The 27,373-nt window shown below is 42.1% G+C and overlaps 1 protein-coding gene across 3 annotated transcripts in view; it reads right to left on the reverse strand.

Moving 5' to 3' along the window:
- The window catches only part of ORC3 (origin recognition complex subunit 3), a 260,786-nt gene that overhangs the window by 57,759 nt on the left and 175,654 nt on the right, over positions 1–27,373 (reverse strand). For all 3 annotated transcript variants that reach the window (XR_007773973.1, XM_050950111.1, XM_050950112.1), the window contains 5 exons: positions 20,389–20,443; positions 7,890–7,987; positions 5,518–5,662; positions 2,366–2,470; positions 373–527 (listed from right to left, as the gene is read on the reverse strand). Coding sequence is in view for 2 of the 3 variants with exons in the window: in XM_050950111.1 (XP_050806068.1) it covers positions 373–527; positions 2,366–2,470; positions 5,518–5,662; positions 7,890–7,987; positions 20,389–20,443 (558 nt within the window). In the remaining variant the exon portion in view is untranslated. The remainder of the gene's footprint in view (positions 1–372; positions 528–2,365; positions 2,471–5,517; positions 5,663–7,889; positions 7,988–20,388; positions 20,444–27,373) is intronic.

The raw sequence follows: 27,373 nt of genomic DNA on the forward strand, positions 1-27,373 counted from the left end.
TTCAAAACAAATACTTCAAGGATCCTGTCTGGAGAGAACAACATTTGGTAGGAAGTCAGATTTGAGTTTTAAGCTTCCACTTCCAAAGGATTAGAATAAAACAACCTTTTTTTTTTTTTGGAATTATGAAAACACTTTCAAAAGTGACCTTTCAAAAAGACAGACATTAATATTTAATTAGAAACTGAATTCATACTCATGAAAGAATACTTTTAGGCTCTGATGGTCTCAGAGTCAGGTATCACCTAGTACTAAATGAAAGACTAGCTCTGCTAGTGTTTTGACTATTAGATATAAGACTGAGTCATGCAATCAAAATTTTATGAGACTTAAAAGCCAGATATTTTGTAGAATGGCAGTATGAAAGCCTACCTTTGTTACACTCTCATACCATTTGGAAAGAGAAGCCATTGAGCAGCGTATCTTTTTCTGGGAAATGTTAACACATTCCTCCTCTTCAGATGAGTCCGCATCTACATAGCAGTCCATCAGCTGTCCCATCAGTTTCTGAAGCAGATGTTTTATGCCTTTACAACATATAGACACACAATGAAGAGACTCTCACCTAATTACCTAGAATTCTAACCCTGCACATCTATTTCTGCCCCCCACCCCGATCATCCTGTTTTTGTCTTTTCTTCCCCTTCCCCAAGCTCATCCTCTCTGCAGAGCATTATTTTCAACTTCCCTAGGCAGCTCCCAAACCTCCATAGATCAGGACTCCTGTATATAACAATAGTTAACACTACTAGCTTTGTCTGGTGGGGGGAAGGAGGAAATCAAAGGGTCAGACACTGATCCTGCCTCTCCCCCAGGCTTGAACAAAACACTGTTTATGCACTACCTTAGATTAACCTAAAGTTAGACTAAAAGGCTAAACAAGAGATCTGAGTACATTTCTTGGAGTGATTTTAGTCTTGAGTTTACAAAAAGGATATATTTGGAAGAAAATGTTATTATAGATATTCCTGATTACAGTAAAACAAGTTGCTATATTGTACACATTGAAGCTCATATACATAGAGCTTTAAAGAACATAGATGATGTTAGGTTTTTCATACAATATAAATACGTATCCATGAGGCATTAAAAAAAAGGTAGTATTTTTCTGAAAATATGTAAAACTTAACCAAAAAACAAACACAAAAAACAACAACCAACCCAGGTGTGATTCTCCTCACTATGAAAATATCTCAGAGACATGAAGTTGGTGGCTGAAAGAGAGGAGACTAGGATTTGCATAGGGAGATTTCAGTTTTAATCGAATATTTGTTGTGACAGATTCAGTATCTTTTGGGACCACTTACTAAAATTTATGAATGGTTTACATGTTTGTGTTCTAGTCTACTCTATGGAAGAGGGTTATCACAGCTCCTCCAGAAACTAAAAACTGTGCATTGAGGAAGGTGATTAAGGTGAGTCACTAACTAAACAACTCTAGAGATGTACAACCCTTAGGGAGGTTTGCATATACTAGTTCAAACTAGGTGTTCCAGAGACTCAAACTAAAAAGTGGCTTTAGGTATAAAAAACTGAGCTTGAACTGACACAGGTTCTTTCGATTCAACAAACAGACCCTGCTGAAAGGTTGGAAAGATTTTGGCTTACTAGGGTCCTATAAGACTGGTGGGTGACTCCTGATCTGTTTAGTGTGTGTTTAAATCTGTTTATTGGGCTCTCTCTCACACACAAAACTTTTGCCCTAAGAATAAATGTACGTGCTTAGAAAGAGCTGTTTGGATTACTGGTAAATCACACCTGTCATGGCACTTGGAGAGAAAGATAAGCCCAGAAGCTGGCCTTCAGGCAGACTGTCTTGCTGCGGATGTCACACTGTATCGAATGTGGCCATGCAGCTGTAAAACCCCCGGTTAAAAAAGGGAATTTGACAGAGGTCCCTTCCCAGAGACAAGTGATAGCAGGAGGCTTGACACCTGATTGGGCACCCCTAGAGTGGACCAGAGAGGGAAGAACACAGGTGCAGTTACCCTGAAACCATGACAATTGTTACATCTGCTTCTTCCCGAGGCTTACAATAAGAAATGGTTGGACCAAATAAATTCTAAAAGAAAAAAAAAAAAAAAAAACTTAAAATATGCAACAGCTTTATTTCAAATTGAACAGGATGACAAAGATAGAATAGTTTCCCACAAGAAGTGGTGGAATCCTCATTGTTTTGAACAAAACTGGACATAACTAGAAAATGTATTGCAGAGAATAATCCTACATTGTCAGGAGATTGGACTAGATGGCCTAAAAGGTCTTTTCCATCCATAATTTTTATTATTCAAAAATATAAAAAAAGAATTTATGGTTAATGGCATTCACCATTTAAACAGGTTGTTAAAGCTATTACATTATATACCTGGGCATTCTTTGGCTTGCAGTGAGACTACATAAGGAGTAACATTATCCTGAAGAACCTCTGAGAGACTTTTAAATGTCACGTCATGATCTGTAACGTTTACACCTAGAAGGAAGAAAAATCAATACTGGATTATCCCCGTTTATTATCAGAATCACTGAATGAGAAGATATCCCAAATAGACAAGAAAGAGAATAGTGAAAAAATGACAGGTCACCTATAAGTTATGAAGAAAATTTGTATTCAGAATTCCATATTAGTGATGGCTGATTAGAATCAATGGTAACACAGATTACTTTCTCTCTCTAGAGACAGCAACAGAAATATCCCTCAAGCTCCTTCCACGAGGAAGGTAGGTAACGGGCACCTGAGACCTGAATATTTCTCAGTTATTTTTTTCAAACAGCTGTTTGATCCCTTTTGATCTAATTTGCATTGGAGTCTACTTAACAAGCTGTCATGAATACTCTCTTTAGCAAGAATGAGGAAAAGCCAGTTCTTTTGTTATTTAGAATTTTGAAGGGATAGAGAAAGACAACAAAAGAAACTTATATTACCACAATACCAGATCTCAGAATTAAAGCAGGTTTTATCATCATCTCTCTCCCCACCACAACCTCCAAAGAGTCTAAAGATTAGTGATGTACACATTAGATTTTTAAGGGGAAATTGAAACAGAGCTGCTTAGTTATTTCTTTTATCCCCACTTCCAAGGAGGAAGGGCTGGAACTTGGAAGATCTAAGTTCAGTTACCAACTCTGCCATAGGCTCCCTGGATTTGCGTACAATGGGAACATTTTCTAACCGATTGTAAAACTGTTTCAGCTAAACCAAATTAAAAAAAAATAAACAACAGATAGAACCATAGCACAGACCTAATGTCAGGAGGACCCTGAGAGCGGGGAAAGTCCTAGAACCCAGGCTTCAGCCCGAGAGTCTACGCTGCAATTTTACAGCCCCAGCCCAAGTCAGTTGACACAGGCCAACCAAAGGTGTTTTCTTGACATGCAGACATAGAATCATAGAAAATTAGGGTTGGAAGAGACCTCAGGAGGGCATCTAGTCCAACCCCCTGCTCAAAGCAGGACCAACACCAACTAAATCATCCCAGCCAGGGCTTTGTCAATCCGGGCCTTAAAAACCTACCCTAAGGGCAATATCCTGGCCCCACTGAAGCCAACGACACACTCCCACTGATTTCTGTGAATAAAATCCTTGCCCAAATATATCTTTTTCCCTCATTTCCCCATTTGTCAAAAAGAGAGACAATATATACAATTGTATCTAATGTTAAAAAAGCAACTTTAGACTTGAGATTAAGACACCCCCCCCTTTTAAATATAATGATCCCCATGAAGGCTAATGGTAATAGGCCTGTAACAGGGTCAGCACCTGCCTCTCATGCATGCCTCCATTTCTCTGGCTGATAGTGCTTGCAAACAGTTCTTTTCATGGGGGGGCAGAAGGGCACCCACATCTCGTGGATGGCCTCCTTTCTTCTTGGTTAGGTGCGAGCCTGCTTTTTGTTTTTTTTGTTCTTTCAATGGGATGGCATCCTCCTCTCACAAGCGCTCCCCATCCCCCCTGGTTCTCTCGGTTGGTCTTTGGCAGCTCAGCCCTCTGGCCGAGTCGCACACGCTGTACCCTCTTCCAGGATATACAGTCCCAAGTGCTTATCCCAGCTCTGATAATGGGGCTGTAACTCTTAGGCTTCTTCCCAGAAACACTGTCTTCTTCAGACACCTTGCCAGGGCAGCAGTCGTCCCTGGGTTCAGTCTTTAACCAGACCAGCAGGGCCCATCTCGGTACCCTCGCCTGGTCTGAGTCCTCTGCCTGCACTGACCTTTTCATGGTCCTGCTGCTCTTCTATCCATCCAGCCAGGCACCCAGTCTTTGGCAATCTTCCCTGGGCTCAGTTCTGCCTCCACAGTGAGCTATCTAGGGACTTGCTGCTCAGCCAGCCAGCCAAGCACCTGGTTCTCCCTCTTCAAGCTCCAGGAAGGAACTGAAGGCTCCTCTGCTGCTTGCCTTTTATCTGGCCCCTTACTGGTCGCTCCAGAAGCCCCTCTGATTGGCTGCTCTTCCACAGCCCGTCTAGGCTGCCTGGAGGATTTCTCGCTGCTCTATACTGGGATAGGGTGATGCCGGGCTGCGAGGCCTCCAGACCTAGTCCAGCCTGCCACAGGGTCTCATAAATATGGACTGCAGTTGGTAATGTAACTCCCTGGGTATTGCATTAGCTTATATGATTTGAGAGTGCCCCAATATCAAGAATCTCTCTTATGAGATGGGTCAAGGACCAGTTTGAAATTGGATGCTAAGTTGAAGCCCTCCCCCTTAAATTTCATCCATGGATATACTCCTGCTACCTGGAGGTTACCTGGTAACAAAGCGGCAAGGTCCCAATGGTCAATAACGGTAACTAAAAAAAATTAATCCTGAAAAAATGGAAAAAAGTCAATCCCCACCAAACACTGATGCGTAGCTCAGTGATATGGCTGACTTTGCATCTGACTCTCATTCTGCAGAAGGGAAATGTCCAAAAAATTCAAAGCTGACTTTTTAAGAGGTCTATGATTATTGTAGCTCTTCAAGATATAAATGTTGCTTCCTCTCCTATCCCTGCTCTTCAATCTAACCTCTTTACTTACTTTGAGTATTATGATGAATCTGGTGTTTTGGTATATTTGTTGTATTTGGAAGAATAAAACTATAGGCAAACATTGTTCATTTTTTATTTATCTCAAAGGAGGATTGGGAGAATAAATTCATAAATATACATGAGGCACTCATATCCCATGGTAATGGATGCCGTATTAAAAAACCAAGATAATCAGACTAACCACACAGCACATTGGTGGTAGAAATGGGAATAGAGGCCAAATGTTCTGATGTCCACTTCCTCCTACTGTCTAAGGCAAAACCTATGGTGGAGATGCTCTCACACTGTGCTTTCATACATATGGGACAAACGAGAGGAGAACTAAAACTGAAACAGCTTTCCTCTGATTCTTGTCTGGTAATGTTTCTGAAGTTCAGGCTGCTTGCTCCAACAGCTGGAAGGCTCCAAATCAATTTCCTTTGATCTTTAATCTCATCTAGAGATTTGACAGGTGTACCACAAAAAGTGTCTTAAAATGCAAAAAGGTTACCTAGGACAAGAGCTGCAGTAGGAATTTCACTGGATTTCATCCGACACATCCATTCTGTCGTCTTTGTTTGGAATTCAGAGTGAGATTGTCTCAGAAAACGTATTAGGTTATCAAATAATTGTTTATTCAGTTCTTCTTGTATTTTCTAGAAAACAAACGCACACACAGCTTTTATTATACATAGGCGGGGAGACACTGGAATCCTCCTTTTCCCACTTCCCTCGTCACTTTACTGGTTCTTAAAAGCCCCAAAGCAAATTATCTAGGTCCAATTCTAAATTAATATTCTGTTTTTCTGCCAATTATGACCAGAGTGTATAATTTATTAGGTGGCAGAAACAGAAGTGCTGCTTTCCGTTTTCCCTTGATGCTTTGATCAAGTATCCCAATAATTCAGGGACACTGCATCTTTGTTTAAGTATGTTGCTGCACGACAGGTTGAACAGTAATCTTAAAAATGATTCAGGCATAGAGGAGAAAAAATGTATTTAGCTATGAAAAAGCAAGTGACCTCCTGATGTACAAAACAGTGCAATTATTTTCTGGCAGGATAGCCATGCCTACTCCTCTGATTCCTATTGTCTTACAGAACACCTATAAGCATTTTCTGTGTGAATTCTACAGTTACACAAGAGAGTCAACATTCAATTCCTTTAAATCTAAACAGAAAAAAAAAAAATCAGCTAAGGAAAGTATTAGTCCTAAATGATGAAAAAGGATCTTCAGCCAATATACGCCTTATTTGTCACCATTCCTCTACTCCCTTTTATCCTTGATAAATTATTTTCATACTAGGATCAACGGGAAAAAAAAAATTAAAAAAAATAAATAAAAAAAGACAGAAAAATACTGCAAAAGTATCTATTTCCTTTGATTATCAAATGTGTTTATTTGTTGTTCTCTACCTCCAGCCCAAAATATTCCTGCTGCTGGAATAGACAGAAAAGTTGTTGTTCTGTTTAGGAATATCAGAAAATGTAATGGACAGATGGTTTCATCTCCACCAACCAAAACCTAATCACATACTTCTTACAACAAAAATCACTTATGGGGTTGGCTTTACGGGCTATGACTAGCCAGCTGCTGTCTCTTCTGAGCCTTAGGTATCTTAACACTTTATTTGCTTTTTTGACCACTACTGCACATTGAGTACATGGTTGCATTGAACTGTTCTACCCAGACCCTTGAGCTGAGTGAATAATTTATTTTTTGATTCAGTGGTCAAACTAAAAATCCACCCCCCACTACCCAAATTTGCTTTGTTTCAAACCAAAACCTGAATTTTTTAATTGTTTGTCTCAAATGATAATTTTTTTTATTCTGGTTGAATGAAACATTTCAAACATCATCTCAAAATGAAATGTTGAAATGATTTGTTTAGAAAAATGTAAAAAAAAAATCAGTCTGACTTTTTCAAAATTTTCCCCAAAACTATCTGCAGAAGTCGATCTGCATATTAATAATAATATTAACAATAATTAATAATAATGAGGTGAATGGAAGCAAGCCCCGATTTAAACATATATCTTTGGTAAACACAGTCAGAAAAGTACAAAACCCCACTACCTATCACTGCTTTTATGTTTTCAGTCAGTTATATTAAGTTCAGCACAGGCTGCAGGTTCTTCAGGGGGAGAGAAACAGGTGAAGATGGAAGGCTAGTAGGCAGAATATCTTCTGGGATTGCTTTCCCTCAAAAAAATCCCACCATAATAAAAATCTCTCTTCATCTGCTCCATCTTGCAATGATAAACTAATTAAAATGTTTTGGGCTCCTAATTATAGGCTACTTAATTTCATAAGGCTTCAAGTAACCAAGAGGTTGAGGAAACATTTTATTTTTCCTAAAACAGTCTGCTTCATTTGAGGTGGTTATCATTATAGGACTTCTCACTGGTATATAAAAGACACTTGACATCAGACTAAGCGCTCAGCCATATTAGCACGTGTCCTTCTTTCATTCACCGGCGTGCATTCTAATCCACAATGGACCTTGAGATGCCCTATACCCCACAAAACTGAGATTTAGAGCAGCCTAAGCTTCACTGTGGGTTAGAAAACACACAACTGGATTAGAAGCAGACAGTGGCAATACACCAGGATACAGCAAAGAGGACCATCAGTAAGGTAAGGAGGGGAAGCTTATGAATAAGAATTGGTATGTGTGTCATGGTTAGAAACAGTGTACCAGTGGTGTTTTTTATATGTTCCTCATGGAGGTTTCAGTCTCACTCCACATTTCTGGCTCTCTTACTGCCTCAGACCATTCATCTTTTCTGCAGGTAAAGGAAATCACTCAGAAAATAAGAACAAAACACCAGAATGGATTTAAAATGTAAAATGTATAGTTAGTATTAAGTAGCAGGACCCACCTCTGTTTCAGAATTGATCTGCTTCCATAACAACTGACAACTAGCAAATCGAAGACCGCTGTCCTCTGAATCATTTTTACCTTGACTAAAATAGTCAGCTGGAAAAATACAAATAAAAGGCAATCATAATGGTATTTGTAAAAACAAAACTTTTTTTCATAAGAAAACTAGACAATGGCTGAAAAGGAAATCTATCCTCATTCATAACAAGCCATTATTTATCTACTAACTTCATGTATCTCTATCAGGTAGGCAGAACAAGTGAGGGAAATATGCAGAAGCTGTTGCCAGAAGGAGCTGGTGAATGAGCTGACTTTCACCACTGGTCCCAGACTGAGACAAAAAGATAAATAAATATATACAAACCTAGCTCTTATATAGCACTTTTTATCCACAAATCTCAAAGCAGTTTACAATGGAGGTCAGTCTCATTATCACTATCTCTAAAATCCAGGAACAGAGAGAGGTGACTTGCCCACAACCAGCCAGCAGGCCAAAGGCAGAGCCTGGACTAGAATCCAGATCTCCTGAATCCTTGTCCAACGCTCTTTCCAATAAGCCAGGGGTTCTCAAGTGTATTCTTTCTGAGGCCCTCCTCCAATGTGCTATAAAAATTCCATGGCCCACCTGTGCTACAACTATTGTTTTTCTGCCCATAAAAGCCCAGGCCAGAGTTTGGGGGTAGCAAGCAGGGCCATTGCCCAGGGCTTCAAGCTACACGGGGCCCTGCGAAGCTAAGTCGCTCAGGCTTCGGCTTCAGATATGGGTGGCAGGGCTTGGAGTCCTGGGTTTCAGCCCCAGGCCGGAGGGCTTTGGCTTTCTGCCCTGGGCTCCAGCAAGTCTAATGCCAGACCTGCTCGGCATACCCTCTGAAACCTGCTTGCAGCCCCCCCCGCGGGCCTCGGACCCCCGGTTAAGAACCAATGCACTAGGCAACCCTGCTTGGCAACCATCCACATCCTGCCCTGCAGCTGCATAAACTAGCATTGTCTTCCCTATTATAAATATCCCCCTTCCCAAACTGTCCAACATGTTTCAGTCCATCTCACAGCCCAAGCAACCAGCCAGTCATGGGGTCTTCCACAGTGCCTTGCAGTAGGTCTCTGGTCCCAACTCTATTATTTCACAGTGGAGATGCTGTTTATACCAGAAGAAACTAAACTTGGGCAAGGACCATCTTTTTTGTTGAGTGTTTGTACAATGTCTAGCCCAAAGGGGTCCTAGTCCATGATCAGGGCTCCTAGAATGGCATAATACAAGCAACTTTTGCCACTATATCTTATTCCAGTTCCCCAACCAGAGAAAGCATATTTGTGGTGGTATCACAGCATTTACATTTGCCAACATACCTATGTCAGTTGGGGGTGCATGTAATTCTTTCACACTCCTGACATATCCTAGCAAAACTTTTAAGTGCAGTCCAGGTCTAAGATTCTGGTCCCCATCTCCAACCTTTCCTCACTCCCCTGAACTTTAAAGTTAATAAGCACTTCTTAAATATCAGACCCTCTTTGTTAGCAGTGTCCTGATGGTCTCTCTGCTGAGACATTGTGCACTCAGCTTCCTAGGTGCTGCTTTGCTTTAGAACCCCTAAACCCTGCCTTCAGCCACGAAGTAGACGCAAAGCTGGAAGGAGAAATGGGAAAATGAATTTGAAAATAAAATAATGTTTCAATTTAAAAAAATCTCCAATTACAATCTTACTTCACGTAGGATTCCCCTTTTAAAAACGTGCATGCATAGCCTGTAACTACCTTTAACTCTCACAAATGCAAGTCCGTCAGCATGACTTGCTGTAGCTTAGAGTTGTGGTCATCAACCAGGGGTCTGGAGCCTCCTGGGGTGCCACGAGCACATTTCAGGGGGTTCCCCAAGCAGAACCAGTGTTAGACTCACTGGGGCCCAGGGCAGAAAGCCTAAGCCCTGCCATGCACAGCTGAAGCCCAAGGCCCTCAGCCCCACTACCTACAGCTGAAGCAGAAGCCTGAGCAACTTAGCTTCACAGGGGCCCCTGTGGCGTGGGGCCCCAGGCAAATGCCCTGTTTGCTACCCTGTAACACCAGCCCTGGCTTTTATATGTTGTGGCAGAGGTGGGCCATTGAGTTCTTATAGCATTTTAAGGGGGCTCAGAAAGAAAAATGTTGAGAACCCCTGGCTTAGAGAACAGCTAACACTACCTGGAAGGGTACAATGGCTGACGGTTATATAAAGAGTTCAGTTAATTGTCAGGGCAATGCAGGATTGAATACAATGATTGCTATTGCAAAGAGAAAAGTTAAAGACATGACAACAAAAATAAATGTTACAATAGAACTGTAAGTTCCCTTTAATAATCAGGTACTAAGCAATCAGCTGCAGTCTAGTCTCTAGAAATTACTCCTGGGGGGATTCTGCAGGACTGCACTCTGGCAGAAAATACCCCTCGCAACCCTGATTTCTTGTGTTTCCCTGCAGAAAGTGGCAGGGAAGTTAAGGGAAGAGCATGGGGGCAAGGGGTTGACCATGGATGCAGTTTTTTGGGGGGGATTGCCCCTCTCCAAACAGCGGCGAGGCATGGGAGGGCATATGGGGTTACTCAGACTCATAGGTCAGAAGGGACCAACATGACCATCTAGTCTGACCTCCTGCACAAGGCAGGCCACAGAACCCTACCCATCCACTTTTATAACAACCCCTAACCCAGGACTGAGTTATTGAAATCCTCAAAATTGGTTTGAAGACCTCAAGCTGCAGAGAATCCACCAGCAAGCGACCCATGCCCCATGCTGCAGGGGAAGGCGAAAAACCTCAAGGGCCCCTGCCAATCCGCCTTGGAGGAAAATTCCTTCCCGACTCCAAATATGGCGATCAGCTAAACCCTGAGCATGTGGGCAAGACTCACCAGCCAGCACTCAAGAAGGAATTCTCTGCAGTAACTCAGTTCCCAACCCATCCAACATCTCTCTGCAGGCCATTGAGCAGACTTATCTGGTGATAATCCAAGATCAATTGCCCAAATTAAACTATCCTATCATAACATCCCCTCAATATACTTATCAAGCTTAGTCTTAAAGCCAGATAAGTCTTTTGCCCCCACTACTTCCCTCGGAAAGCTGTTCCAGAACTTCACTCCCCTAATGGTTAGAAAACTTCGTCTAATTTCAAGTCTAAACTTCCTTATATCCAGTTTGTACCCATTCGTCCTCGTGCCTACATTAATACTAAACTTAAATAATTCCTCTCCCTCCCTAACGTTAACCCCCCTGATATATTTATATAGAGCAAGCATATTCCCCCGCAGCCTTCTTTTGGCCAGGCTAAACAAGCCAAGCTCTTTGAGTCTCCTTTCATAAGGCAGGTTTTCCATTCCTCGGATCATCCTAGTAGCCCGTCTCTGGACCTGTTCCAGTTTGAATTCATCCTTCTTGAACATGGGACACCAGAACTGCACACAATATTCCAGATGGGGTCTCACCAGCGCCTTATATAACGGTACTAACACCTCCTTATCCTTGCTGGAAATACCTCGCCTGATGCATCCTAAAATCGCATTTGCTTTTTTAACAGCCGTATCACATTGGCGGCTCATAGTCATCCTGCTATCAACCAATACCCCAAGGTCCTTCTCCTCCTCTGTCGCTTCCAACTGATGCGTCCCCAACGTATATCTAAAATTCTTATTATTAATCCCTAAGTGCATGACCTTGCACTTTTCACTATTGTATTTCATCCTATTACTATTACTCCAGTTTACAAGGTGGTCCAGATCTTCCTGAATAGTATCCGTGTCCTTCTCCGTGTTAGCAATACCCCCCAGCTTTGTGTCATCCGCAAACTTTATTAGCACATTCCCGCTCTTTGTGCCAAGGTCAGTAATAAAAAGGTTAAATAAGATCGGTCCCAAAACCGATCCTTGAGGGACTCCACTAGTGACCTCCTTCCAGCCTGACAGTTCACCCTTCAATACGACCCGCTGGAGTCTCCCCTTTAACCAGTTCCTTATCCACCTTACAACTTTCATATTCATCCCCATCTTTTCCAATTTAACTAACAGTTCCCCATGTGGAACCGTGTCAAACGCCTTACTGAAATCGAGGTAAATTAGATCTACCGCATTTCCTTTATCTAAGTAATCCGTCACCTTCTCAAAGAAGGAGATCAGATTGGTTTGCCACGATCTGCCTTTAGTAAATCCATGTTGCAATTCGTCCCAATTACCATTGACCTCTATGTCCTTAACTACTTTCTCCCTTAAAATTTTTTCCAAGACCTTACATACTACAGACGTCAAGCTAACATGCCTATATTTACCCGGATCACTTTTATTCCCTTTCCTAAAAATAGGAACTACGTTAGCAATCCTCCAGTCGTACGGCACAACCCCCGAGTTTATCGATTGCTTAAAAATTCTCGCTAACGGGCTCGCAATTTCACGCACCAGTTCCTTTAATATCCTCGGATGGAGATTGTCCGGACCCTCCGATTTTGTCCCATTAAGATGTTCAAGTTTGGCCTCTACCTCAGTTGCGGTAATATCCACCTCCATATCCACATTCCCGTTTATCATCCCTCCATCATCGCTAAACTCCTCACTAGTCTTATTAAAAACTGAGGCAAAGTACTTATTTAGATATTGGGCCATGCCTAGGTTATCCTTAACCTCCATTCCGTCCTCAGTGTATAGCGGCCCCACTTCTTCTTTCTTTGTTTTCTTCTTATTTATGTGGCTGTAGAACCTTTTACTATTGGTTTTGATTCCCTTTGCAAGGTCCAGTTCAATGCGGCTTTTAGCCTTCCTCACTTTATCCTTACATGTTCTGACCTCACCAAGGTAGCTTCCCTTGCTAATCCCGCCTTTCTTCCACTCCCTGTAAGCTTTCTGCTTTTTTCTAATCCCCGCTCTGAGTTGCTTGCTCATCCAGCTTGGCCTACAACTCCTGCCCATGGTTTTTTTCCTCTTTCTTGGGATACAGGCCTCCGACAATTTCTGCAGCTGCGATTTAAAGTAATTCCAGGCCTCCTCCGCATTTAAATCCACAAGTTCCTCCGTCCAATCCACTTCCCTAACTAATTTCCTTAACTCTTTAAAATTAGCCCTCGAGAAGTCGAAAACCCTAATCCCAGATCTACATTTGTTTATCCTTCCATCTAGTTTGAACTGAATCAGCTCATGATCACTCGAACCAAGGTTGTCCCCTACCACCATTTCTTCTACGAGGTCCTCACTGCTCACCAAAACCAAATCTAAAATGGCATCCCCTCTCGTAGGTACTTCAACTACTTGATGAAGAAATCCATCCGCTATCACATCCAGAAAAATCTGACCCCTATTATTCTTGAAAGCACTCGTCTTCCAGTCTATATCCGGGAAGTTGAAGTCTCCCATAATCACACATTTCCCCTTTGTGTTTACTTCATTAAAGACATTAAAGAGGTCTCTATCCATATCCAAATCAGATCCCGGTGGTCTATAGCACACCCCAAGCACTATCTCAGGGGAAGCTCTAGTTGCTTTTTTACCCAGTGTGATTTTTGCCCAGACAGACACTGTCTTATCCATTCCATCGCTTCTTATTTCCTTACAGTTAATCTCATCATTGATGTACAAGGCTACTCCACCACCTTTGCCTTTCTTCCTGTCTTTTCTAAACAGCACATAGCCTTCAATACCTGTACTCCAGTCATGAGTACTATTCACCAGGTTTCTGTTATCCCTATAATATCCGGATTCACTTCCTGCACCAGTAGCTCCAGTTCCTCCATCTTGTTACCTAGGCTCCTCGCATTAGTGTACAGACATTTTAATTTTTGGCGTTTGGCGTCAGTGACATTCTTTCCCCTGTCGTGCAAAGACCTTCTACCACCAGCATCACCCGTTAATCTGGTTTCTACTCCACTATTCCTCCTTGGATCAATTCTTTGGTCCGCAAGGGTATCCCCCTCTCACTTTGTTTACTTCCCTCTCCAGGTTATATTCCGGCGTGGAGATCTCCTGAACATCTCCCAACCATCTCCCCCAACTTCCTAGTTTAAAGCTCTCTTGATGAGGTCGGCGAGCCTCCATCCTAGAATTCTATTTCCCTCCTTACTTAGATGAAGTCCATCATGAGCGAACAGTTGTCTATCCGTAAACGCTTCCCAATGACCGTACATCCCAAAGACCTCCTTATAACACCAATGCCTGAGCCATCTGTTGATCGCCATAATCTTGTCACTCCTTCGTCGCCCTGCTCTAGGAACCGGCAGAATCCCGCTGAAGATCACCTGAGCCTCGATTTCTTTGAGCGTCTTCCCCAGTCTGGCATAGTCCTCCTTGATACAGTCCAGCGAGTAACTAGCCTTATCATTCGTTCCCACATGAAGGACAATCAACGGATTCTTTCCCGCTCCCGCTAGGATCCTATTCAGCCTCAGGTCCACATCCTGTATCTTAGCCCCTGGCAGACAGCACACCCTTCTGTTCTCCCGATCAGGTCTAGTTACAGGCCTGTCTATTCTTCTCAGTAAAGAGTCTCCAATCACATAGACTTGCCTTTTCCTGGCGACAGTGTGATTCTCCGGTCTATCCCCCACACCAGCTGGCCGCAAGTCCTCTCGATTTGTATTCGCCCTTACAATCCTCCTAGGGCTCATACTTGGTGTCGCCTCCATTGACTCCTCCTCTCCTTCTGCAGGACTAGCTGCTCGTCTCTTTTTCCTTGCCCTCTCTCCTTCAGCAGCCTGCTGTGCTCCATCTTCATTTTCCAACTCAGCAAACCTGTTCCTGAGTTCTATTTCTCCATCGCTGGCCCGTCTTTTCCTCTGCCTGGTTCTCCTAGTCACATGCTTCCACCGTCCACTTTCCTCACCCAGCAGCCCCTCCTCAGAGTTCGTTGGTCCTGCTTCTATCCGCTCGTCTGAGCTTATCCCCTGTGCCTCATCATGTCTGTGTTCCATCATCTGCTCAAACCCCCTTCTAAACTCAGCCAGAGTTTCCACCTGCATCTCCAGTCCTCTTATCTTTTCTTCCAGCAGCTCTATCAGGCGGCACTTCATGCAGACAAAACTCCTTTCAGGTGCCCCCTCCAGGACCATGTACATGCCACAGCTACCGCATCCCGTCATCCTCAGTGTGTCTCTACCTGCTGCCTCTGCCTCCATCATACCCTTCCAACTCTGTGCCTGGCAATCCACGCCTCACACCGCACCACAGGCCACCAACAAGCACTGGGCTGCTGGCAGACCCCTGCCCCTTCCCTTGTCTGACTTCCTGGTTTCTCTGCCTTGGTCTCCCCTGTAACCTCCCCTGTTAGCAGCTCTGTTTGCTGGCTCCTGTGCCGCTGCCTGAGTGCCTGGCTCCTTATATAGGACCCCTAATCAGGTAAGCCCCGCCCCCAACTCAGGGCTCAGCCTCGCTCCCAGCACACGGCCCCTAGCAGCCTGCACACACACTCACTCACACACAAACTCCACAATACAATCCACAAACTACAAGAACCTGCTCCTCCAACAGCACTCCCTCTGAAACTCCCTTGTTGGCAGCTCTGTTCGCTGGCTCCTGTGCCGCTGCAGCTGTCATGCCACTTGGTCCCCTCCCCCCATTCTACAAGCGCAGGGCTGCCCAGCTGAAGGAAGCTGTCTTTCCATGGCTCCCCTAACTCTGCAGTTAGACACAGCCTCCTGGGTCCCAGTGCCAGTCCTAGTCCTGCACCTCTTCTGTGTTCTGGAAGCCTTCTTGTTTTCTATTCCATGCAGCAGCGAGTGCCCGGAGTGGGGCTGGGGAAAATGAGGGAAGGGGGGGATGGGTGGGAAGAGAGAGTGGGGAAGGAAAGGGGTGGAATGGGGCAGAGGGAGTGTCATAAACAAATAGTTAAGGGTTAATAGAACAGGAGTACTTCATATCTCTTTTGCCTGTAAAGGGTTAAGACGTTCAATGAGCCTGGCTGTCACCTGACCAGAGCACCAATCAGGGGACAGGATACTTTCAAATCTTGAGGGAGGGAAGGCTTTGTGTGTGCTGTTAGTTTTTGGTGGTTGTTCTCTCTGGGTTCTGAGAGTGACCAGACGTGCAACCAGGTTTCTCTCCAATCTCTCTGATACAGTCTCTTATTTGTCCAGAATAGTAAGTACTAGGTAGATAAGGTGAATTAGGCTTATGTTTGTTTTCTTTATTTGCAAATGTGTATTTGGCTGGAAGGAGTTCAAATTTGTATTTTGCTGAAAGGATTTTACTTTGTACTTGTATACTTAGGCTAGGAGGGTATTCCTAGTGTCTACAGCTGAAAGACCCTGTAACATATTCCATCTTAAATTTACAAAGATAAATTTTTACTGTTTCTTTCTTTATTTTAAAGCTTTTCTTGTTTAAGAACCTGATTGTTTTTTTATTCTGGTGTGAGATCCCAGGGGACAGGGTCTGGATTCACGAGGGAATTGGTGGGGAGAAAGGAGGGAAGGGGGAGAGAAAGGTTAATTTCTCTCTGTGTTAGGATTACTTTCTCTCTCAGGGAGAGTCTGGGAGGGGGAAAGAGAAGGAGGGGAGAAGGTGAATTTTTCTCTATGTTTTAAGATTCAAAGAGTTTGAATCACAGTAATCTTCCAGGGTAACCCAGAAAGGGGAAGCCTGGGAGAGGCAACGGTGAGGGAAAGGGTTTACTTTCCTTGTGTTAAAATCCAGTGGGTCTGGGTCTTGGGGGTCCCCAGGCAAGGCTTTGGGGGGACCAGAGTGTACCAGGCACTGGAATTCCTGGTTGGTGGCAGCGCTACAAGTACTAAGCTGGTAATTGAGCTTAGAGGAATCATGCTGGTACCCCATCTTTTGGACGCTAAGGTTCAGAGTAGGGGATTATACCATGAAAGGGAGGGAATGTGGGAGTGAGGGGGATGGAGAAGACAGGGGACTCATGAAGAAGGAGTGGGAGCCAGGCATGCAGCGTCCCCTTAGCAGCAGCTGGGGCTCCCCCTTTAAGCAGGCCCAATGAACCCTCACGCTGACAAACCTGAGCCCTCTACACCTAGTCCCCTCCGAAAAGTCCCCACACCCAGAACTCCACCCCACTGACCCCCCCCATACCTACACACTCTCCCCCCGAGCCCCAACCACCTTCACCCCGATCCCCTACAGAATCCCATTGCCCCTGTACCCAGAACCCCACACTGAGCCTCTCAGCATCCAGAGCTATCACTGAGGCACCCACATCCAAATTGCCTCACACAGAAACCTCTCCCCACACACCTGGTTACCCCCATACTAAGCCCCTCCACATTTGGATCCTGCTGGGCTGAACTGCCCACTCATACCTGGAAGGGACCCCGAAAGGCCATCAAGTCCAGTCCCCTGCCTTCACTAGCAGGACCAAGTACCCATTTTGCCCCAGATCCCTAAATGGCCCCCTCAAGGATTGAACCCTGGGTTTAACAGGCCAATGCTCAAACCACTAAGCTACCTCGCCCCCTAGGTGCAGCCTCACTGCCGAGTCTCTGTACCGGGGGAAGTGGGAGCTGCATGGTGATCGCCCACATCACTGCAGCCAGTGGCCTGTGCTCCTGACTGCCATGCTGGAGAAGCACTTACTTATTGACAAATAAAATGTGCAGAATTAAAAAATATCATGCGCACAATTTAAAATTTCTTGGCGCATAATTCCCTTAGGAGTAAGAAATGAATAAGCTAGTGCGCCTGTGAATGTATCACTATTGGCGATTAATGGCACCCCCATTCAAGATCTCATTGTTCACCTACACCAGTGGTCTCCAACCTTTTTATGAGCAAGATCAGGATCTACCCCACCCCTTCCCCAAGGCCACACTCTATCCCCAAAGCCCTGCTCCCATCACTCCATTCCCCCCTCTCGTCACTTGTTTTCCCTGACCTTCACTGGGCTGGGGCAGGGGGTGTGTGCTCTGGGGTGACCCTGAGGCAGGGGGTGAGGGATGCAAGCTGTAGGAGGGAGTTTGGGTGCAGGAGGGGGCTCTGAGCTGGGGCAGAGTGTTGGGGTGCAGAAGAGGGTATGGAGTGCTGGCTCTGGAAGGGGGCTGGGGGTTGGGATGCAGGAGGGGGTATGAGGTGGTGGCTCCAGGAGGGGGCTCAGGGATGGGGGTTGGAGTGCAGTCTCTCGCTGGACAGCACTTACCTCCAGCAGCTCCTGGGTCGGCGGCGGGCGCAGCGAGGGTAAGGCAGGCTCCCTGCCTACCCCGGCCCCACACCGCTCCCGGAAGGGGCCAACATACCCTGTGGCCCCAGGGTGCGAGGGCAGGGGGGCACGTGGCTCCGTGCGCTGTCCCTCTCCGCAAGCACCTCCCTTCCAGCTCTCCTGGCCAATGGGAGCTACGGGGGCGGTGCTTGCAGGCAGGAGCAGCATGGATGGAGACCTCTGCCCTCCTGTCCCCAAGGTGGCAGTGGCAGCTTCCAGGAGTGGTGTGGAGTCTGCCTTAGCGGCAGCCACATTGTACTGCCACCAGAGATTGCAATCAACCAGTTGGTGACCACTGACTTTGGTCTTACATATCTATTTTTTTTAGATTAACTAAAAGCAACACAAACCACCACGTGTGTGAGATCATACCAAAATTATTATTTTGTTTTTCCCCCCCCCAAGTCTCTAGACAGCAGATGCGAGGTGCAAGTATGCACAAAGAACTGGTCCTGAGAGGTGTCGAGTACCAGCAATTCTGGTTGAAGTTAACAGGATTTGAAAGTACTCAACATCTTGCAGGACTCGGCCAAAAACCTGGACATACAAACAAGGGAGCACTGCCTATTTCTTAGGCCTTAATAGACGTCTGTGCATATGCATGGCCTTCTCTTGTACCTATAAATGCATACCTGGAGTCCATTTTCTGAATAGCCAGAACAAAAGGTAAACAAAATCAGTGTCTTGGACTGAGGGACAGACTTACAGGTATTTAGGTGCCTAAAGATACATCTCAGGACCTACTGGGATTTTCAATCAGATTTTAATAGGATTTTAAGTCCCAATGGGCACTAGATCCATAGGCACTTTTGAAAATTCCACCAGGTACTATATCTGCATCTTTAGGTACCTAAACACCATAAAAAAAATCTAGTCCTGAGTAGATGATGGAAGAAGGGGATGTGCGTGTGCACACATGCAGTGACCAGCCAATATTTTCAACAATGGCCAGATCCACAAGATGCACAACTAAAAGATGGAGAGATGATTTGTATTTGTATATTTGATGACTCCTGGATTCTTCTTTAGCTCAGGGTTTAAAAAAAAAAATTAAAAAACATAGATGACTCCTACTCAATTAAATTGCATCGGTTTAATCTGAGAATGTCATCTCTTCTAGGGATGTGGCAATTAACTGGATATTTCACTTAATCCAGTAGCATGTTAAATCTCCCAAAAAAGATATTTAAAAGATTATTCTAAACATTTGCTATTGTAAACCAGTCAAATTAGTTAACATTTGTATTAAATTTCATTGAAATATTCCCAAGATAGTGATATTGCATAGTGGCTGCTAAACTGGAGCAACATCAGTTTTAACATTCTGCTAAATTAATCTTGCTAACACAAACAAAGCTTTCAGTAAAAGAAAAATTCTACTGTGATGTCCCAAGTCTATCCCATGATAAAATCCAATCACTGTCTTAGTTATCTAGTAGTGCTCTGTACTGACAGTTAGAAAACCTAGGTTAGACTTCCCGATGGCCAGCTCCTGAGGTTTCAGACATGCCAGGCCTGAAAATCATTCTGGATTAATTTTAAAGCAGGGGTTACAGTATATCCCTCTGGTGATAAAAGAGTCTGCAGTGTTTTCCAATGAGATTTAAAATCTGGCTATATCTTTTTTTTTTTTCTTGCACTCTTCTTCATTCAAATTGTCACCCCTTTTGACAGCTCTGGGGCTAGCAGGGATTAGGAGTACTGCCAAGGCAGCATGCTTAACCTGAGTGTAAGGACAGGATGTCTCCTGAGTTGCTTTCAACAGGAACTGAGCAGCACTAGTCATAGGTCCAAGGGAAGTCGGTCTTGTCTAGTTCTTCTCAGATGGAGAATACTACATGGGGGCTGACGGATGGAAAGCATAAATAATGAGGAACAATGGACAAGAACCTTAGGGGTACAAAGGGCTTTTTCCTGACCTCTTAACTCACCAAAATCAGATAAGCGAAGTAAAATATGATTGGCATGCTGAATGATGCATCATTTCTGATTAGGCAAAAATATTCAGTGCCTACCAATGATGGTTCTCCTTTGATTTATCAGTTATTGTTTATTGCCTTGACAAAATATCTGTTTATGACAGTATGGAGAAAGTTTTCCTGAAAAAAGATTTCTATGAAGATGAAGAAGGCAATGAAGGCAGAGCTCTGGAGATGAAGAAATTTCATAGCAGTTAATAACTAGTTGGGGTGCTGCTGCTAAAGAGATGACAGCTCTTCAATACTGTGTTGGCATTGAGGAGTAAATAAAATCCATATGTGGGCATTACAGAATAAAATCAGAGTTGAGGCTTATGGGATCAAGTGATCCTTTCTAAAGCATAGCAATATATACCAAAATGCACTAACCTGTTGGTGACGATATCCTTCTCTTCTTGGAACTCGGTTTAAACACAAAGCAGCCCTAGAGGGTAGCAAGCAAAATGTGAACTTCAGAGTGAGTTTCCATCTCATCAGAATTCTCGACACACACAGGGAACAAACAGAAAAAGACAAATATCCAATAAAACAACATTTGTTAATTCTGAACTGGCCTTTCAATATCTTAAGGACATTAAGATTCTGTGATTGCAGCAATGGAGAAATTAGTCCATCTGGACTTTCACTTCTTCTTTCAAGCTGGAAGCCAATGGAAAGTAGTATCCCCCCTTTGTTCTTTCTAGAGTTCAAAGCATCATCTCTGAACCTTGGGCTGGAGTTTTCTACCTTCCATAGGTTTTTAACTCCATCTACCAATCAACATGTTGTGACAAGAAATGTTACTAAACAGTAATTAATAAAGTGAAGAAATTAAAACAAGTCAATTGATACATGGAAGAGCTACTCTATTAACACTTTAAAAACAAATGTAAGGATACTGAGACTAAGCAGTAAATTAATTATACTGTATGCAAAGAACAGTAGGATGCAAAATTCAGATATTGAAATAAGGCAGAAATCAACAACCATGGGCAAATCCAAATTGCTAAGATGAAGGTTAAAGATTAACTTTTCTTTAGTGGCACTGTTGAGATGAACATCTATAACATATCTCTAAGAATTCTTCCAATTTTTGGGGACATACTTTGTTCACTGAAGTATGTACTTTGACAGTAACTACAAATCTAATATAAAAACACTATTAATAAAATAATGCAAACAAATCACAGACAGCTAGACAGAACACTTGGCATGGAAATCAAATGGAAAGCATTCTGTGCTGTCTTTTACAGTAGTTGTCTGTTCACTGCCAATGGATATACTAAATTTCCCATTAGTATTTACTAATCCCAGTTGGTAATTACAGAGTTTTACTAGCTTTAGGAGAATATTTTCAAGATTTATCAGTTTTGACTTTGAATGATATTGACGTGGGCACAATCAGGCAGATCTTACTCCTGTGAACAGTCCCACGGACTTCAAGATTACTCATGTGAGTGAAGGATGCAGGAGCAGACCAATATATCAGTAGGATATACAGTGACTCAAATATTATATGTATTTACATTTAGGTTCCTGTGTATTCATGTATCATGCAAATTTGCAGTCATAGAATTTGCAGCAGATTCTATCCCTTGCTGCAGAATTGTGCTCCAAAATCCAAGATGTAATTTTTAAAAATTATGTTTCTAGCCCAAAATTGTGAAGACAACCTTGAAAACGGGAATGCAATGTTGTCTTCCTGCATCTACAGAAAATTTGAAACAGTTCAAACTCATTTGTCTTATTGAGTTAACTTCAAAACCGAAAGATGGCATTTAAATGTCAATACTACTAACTATTACACTGTTGATCACCATAGCAGAAAAAAAATACAACAGAACAAATCATCAACAAAGCTCTGGTAGTAAACCACAAATATGCAAACAGTAACTAAGTACTAACTCACCTTGCTTTCTAAAACTACATTTGCTATAAAAAAAATGATACAAGCTTTTCAAAACACACAGAATTCATGGGAATAACTAAAACCTTGCTTTACCACAAAAGAAGAAACTCCTGGGTCTGGAAGGATCTATGAAGACTCCTGGAATCTAGATCTGAAAACAATCCCTCTCTCACCCCCATTTCCTCATACTTCTTCTCTCAACTAGTGACACAGAACACAACAGGAAACAATGCAGATACTTTAAGACAAAATGAAAGCAGGTAAAGCATGTCTCATAATAAAGTAAAGAAAAAATACAAAACCTGAAGCTTTCATTTATAGATTATAAAAGACACAGGCACTGCCTATAGCTGGAAAATAATTCAGAAAAATTTCCCACTGTGGCTAATACTTAGAGTCCTACCGAGTTCACAGCAATGAAAAACGCATCACGGACTGTGAAATCTGGTCTTGTGTGTGCTTTTACACTATACTATAATGATTTCACAGGGGAGACCAGTGTTTCTCAGATTGGAGTCCTGATCCAAAAGTTGCAGGGGGTCACGAGGTTATTTTAGAGGGATCGTGGTATTGCCACTCTTACATCTATGCTGCCTTCAGAGCTGGGTGGCTGGAGAGGGCAGCTGCTGGTCAGGCGCCCAGCGACCACCAGCACAAGAGTAAGAATCTTAGAAGCTGGTTTTGCTAATTACTCCAATACCCTAGTGTGGACATTCGGAAATCAGTTTAAGAGTGCCTTATATTGATTAAGCTAAATCAATTTAAGGCACTCAAACGAATTTAATAAAAATCAAAAAATTTAAATCTAGAAGGGACCATCATGATTATCTAGTCTGACCTCATGAATACCACAGGCCACAGAGTTTCACACAGTAATTCCTGTGCAAAATTATATGGCTTGTGTTATGCAAGAAATGAAACTAGATGATCAGTGTGATTTAAGAGTATCCACATCATGAAGATACACAGATTTAACCAAACTGGATACTCAAACTGTATGCAGACTTTCCCTTACTGGGAAAAATAGGACCTGAGTCTTCTCTCACTAGTACTGGTGTAAAGCACCATCCATTAAATTCCATGAAGTTACACAGGCATAAAAATTGATACAAGCAAGTGAATAATCAGGTTCACAGTGTTTCCCTTCTGGCTAACTTCAAAAGAAGGCAGAAATTCAATCATACACACAACACTTCAATAATTTCACAGTGATTATGAAAAGTAAAAAGCCCTGGAACTTGTGAAAAGCAGCAGAGCCCACTCTATTAACACTTGGAATTTCCTCCTCATATTTATAGATTTAAGATTACATTTATAAATCATCCATGGAAAAGAACTTAAGGGAATAGCCTCAACAAAGCTCTGGGTAGCGTTCATGGGCTTATTATTCCCTCTGTAACACTGGGTAAGAGACATGTAACAAAAAAGTAGGAAAAAAACAGATAGTTTTCACCAGGGCAAAAGGTTAACAGTGGGGCACCTCTAGATTCTGTACCAGGTCCAATGTTGTTTAATATACTTATTTATTAATGAGCCAGAACATGTGGTTCAGCAATGAGGGCACAATTTGCAGGAAAGGATTTTAGGTTAGTTAAGGGCAGAGAGATCTCTGAGGAACATCAGAGGGACCACATCAACATGTGAATGTACAACAAAATAAAAGGAGTTCAACATTGGTAAAAACAAAATAACTATTCACACATCTTAATTAACTCCATCAACTCAGCAGAGGGACTTGGGGTGTCACTGTGGACATCTCAATAAAGACCTCTGCTTAATGTGCAGCAGTGATCAAAAAAGCAAACTAGATGCTGGGATGCACATGGAATAGGATGGAGAATAATATAGAAATTATTACGATGACATTTATATGAATCAATAATAGAGCCTCATCTAGAATACTGGGTACAATATTGGTCCCTCATCTCAAAGAAGTTATTGCAGAATTAAAAGGGGCTCACAGAAGGACAACAACAAAAAATTAGGGGCATAAAAAACTTCATACAAAGAGAGACTGAAAATATTAAAACTGTATCTTAGAAAGGAAATGAATAGAGGGGACATAAAATGATGGATGATACAGAGAAGGTAAATCAATAATTTCTGTTCTCTCTGTCATGTAACACAAGAACAAGAAGGCATTTGATGAAATTAAAATATCGCAAATTCAAAGCCAAGAAGAGTAACTATTTTTTTCCACAGAACATGTAAATAAACTGTGGAGCTCACTGCTAAATGATGCTGTTGGGTCCAAAACCTTAGCAAGATTCAAAAAGGGATTGGATGTTCACATGGATACAAAGTAATAGTTAATGCTAACATATGCTGTTGGAAGAGATATTAAACCTCATACTTCAGGGTTTAATCCAATATTTAACTATTAGGGATTAGGAGGAGAATGTGGAGGGCAGATTATCCTACATCTGTCTAATACAAGGTTATATGCACTTTCCTCTGAAGCATCTGGTACTGACCACTGTGAGATAGAGGATGCTGGATTAAAAGGACCACAGTTCCAAGAAAGGAAGCCTTCTGCAGCAGATGAGGCATTAGTTTGGGATTTGGTAGATTTAGGTTCAACTCTCTGTTCCATCACAGATGTCCTGTGTGGCAAGTCTCTTTGGTTTCTTTGTGCCTCGGTTCCCTATCAGTAAAATGGGGATAATGCATAAACACCCACCAACAAAGGTGTTGTGACAATAAAAACACTAAACATTGTGAGGTGCTCAGACACTAAAGTATTGGGGAGCACAGAAATACCTAAAATAGACAGTCTGATTTTGTATGTCAAGTCCTATATTTCCAAATAGGAACTTCTATACAACCAAAGATAGATTACTAAACCTAGACTAGAAGATTCTGACCCGGAGCGAAAGAACTTCCCTTACTTCTCAAAAAGGTAAATTGTAACAGGCAGTGTAAAAACAGATATCTGATTAACAATGTCAGTTCAAAGTAGATGGAATACATATGAAAAGAAAAAGCCTAATTTTCAAACCTCAGACAGGAAAGTTTTCTCTTTTCATTGCACATATGAATATGACACACACACGACAAGTTATGTGCCAAAGTGACTATTTACAGGCACTATTAGACTAACTGCAAGTGAAAATTAGACATGCAAATACACATGCATTTGTGTATGTGCAAATTCACCCCTGCTCTCAGATACCAAATGTTTTAATTTCTAATAAAATCACTTATGGCCCAAACTTTAGATTTTGTTTTAAAACAGTTTAAAAAGCTAAATACGAACACAGCATTTCAACATATTTTAAATTCAATTAAACCATGAATAATTTAAATATTCTCTTGCAGTGCTGGACACCTGGGTACATGCTTTTAATCAAGATTATTTAAATCATGTAATTATTTTTTTAAGTCATTGATTTAAATCAACTGGATGCTTTGTAAAAAATAATTTGAAACTTGTGCTATTGCAACTTTACATTAAAATTCATAAGGAACTAAATTATAAATTCTAGAAGTTTTAAAATGTTACTGACATGACATACCAGTAGAGGTATAGTAGGTTTGCTGATATAGCTCTACCGGTATGTCTATACCGCCAAACTCTTAAAAAATGTAGGCAAGGTCATCAACTGGGTGTAAACTTTGTCATCCAGCTCTTCTCAGAGCACTAACTATTCAGATGGTCCATCACAGGTTAATTAAGGGATTCCAACAATTTTGTATAAGCAGGATTAAATGAGATAGTTGCTCAGCTGGCAATAGTTTCCCTCACTGGTAGCACCAGTGCAGATGCATCAATGCTGAAAAAAAATGTGCATGAATTTTCCGAGCATAGCCGCATTCCATGCAACACCATGCAAGAGCACACAATTCATAAATGATATTTAGTAGTTAACTTATGTGCATAATTTTGACTGCTACTTTAATGTTTACATAAAGACTCTGCAGTTACCCAATGGAATGAACAGCAGTGCAAGTTTTCACATCAGTCTCCATAACTTGATATTTTCAGTTCAACACAGGATGCATTTCTAGGAGAGATGCTCTGTCTAACCCAACACAAGTTATTGGGCTCAAAGGTAACTGGGTAAAATTTAATGGTCCGTGGTATATTGAAGGCCAGACTAGATGATCTACTTGTCTATTCTGGCTTTAAACTCTACGGCTCTATTAATCTATAAGTACTTTTGTATATGTCCAGTGGTATATGCTATCACATATACTAAAAGCTATTGAAAAGAGTGGAAGGACAAAAAAATAATAAAATACCATGATTATTCAGAGTAATCACTTGGAATGGTTTCACTGTAGAAAGCTACATCAGAACCTCAATTTGTAATGCAGCATACAATAAGCCATCATGATATTAACCAGAATAGTAATCTATGCAGTCTAATTTGGTCAGGTCAGGTCATGACCATTTTATGCATAACTGGATTATGCAGTTAAGTGCAACATAATAGTTTTCATTCAGATGGGTTTCCAAAGTGTATTGGCAAGAGAAGAAATCCTTTAGTTCACCTACCATGCACTCATGCTAGGGTGAACCACACCAACTGAAACAGTACACAGCAAAACTACATATTATCTTAAGACAGGAAGTGAGGAATATCATATCCAATTGACATGCAGGGGAAATTAAATATTTTAACTACTCAAACTGGGCCAGTCTAATAGAGGCAGCACTCCCACTCTTAACAATAGTGGTAAGGACCTATATTTTATATCTCACCTGAAAGATAATCTCTCTCGAGATCCAATCTCTCCTAAAATCATGCAGGAGACGCACATTCAGTACTGACTCAGAGGAAGAGTATCACCTACTGAATTTACCATTTCCTGCAGCACCTGAATTTTCCCTTTGAGGTTTTCACTCTAAGCACCTGCTCACCAACTGTGCTTGGCTTACAAAATCTGATAGTATCAGAGTGAAGTAGCAAGGCTACAGCATATCTATGTGAAAGGAAGACAGAATATATTTAAAACTGTAAGTCCTAATTAGATTTGTTTCAAAACATCTGGAGTGGGGGGAGGTGATGTCTTACTTTGGGAAAATGTCTAACTACAATATGGTGCAACAAGTGGTTTCTCAAAGAAAAGAACTAGACTTTCAAAATAACACATGGTTTCACAATTTATAAAAAACATTTTAAAAATACAAAGCTGTTTGTGGTTAAAAATGATTATAGTTCCTAAAAAGAAAAAAAGTAGGACATCAAAATATATCAGACAGTGCGTTTAAAAATAACAGCAAAATGTAACTTGAAAGGAAAAATAAAGAAAGAAAATCTAAGTTGCTATTTCTAGAATGGAACAAACATGATAAAGTACAACCCCTATAAAACATGAAGTGGGGATTCGATGCCCCACCATGAAACACCATAGGTTCCCATCATACCAATGACAACAGAGAGAAGCAATACAATCCCCTTCTCACAGAGATGACATACAATGCTGGGAAAGGCCTTTGCGGAGGGATCTACACTAGCATTC

This window comes from Gopherus flavomarginatus, chromosome 4 (genome assembly GCF_025201925.1).
Source record: "Gopherus flavomarginatus isolate rGopFla2 chromosome 4, rGopFla2.mat.asm, whole genome shotgun sequence".
NCBI classification, from domain to species: Eukaryota; Metazoa; Chordata; order Testudines; family Testudinidae; genus Gopherus; species Gopherus flavomarginatus.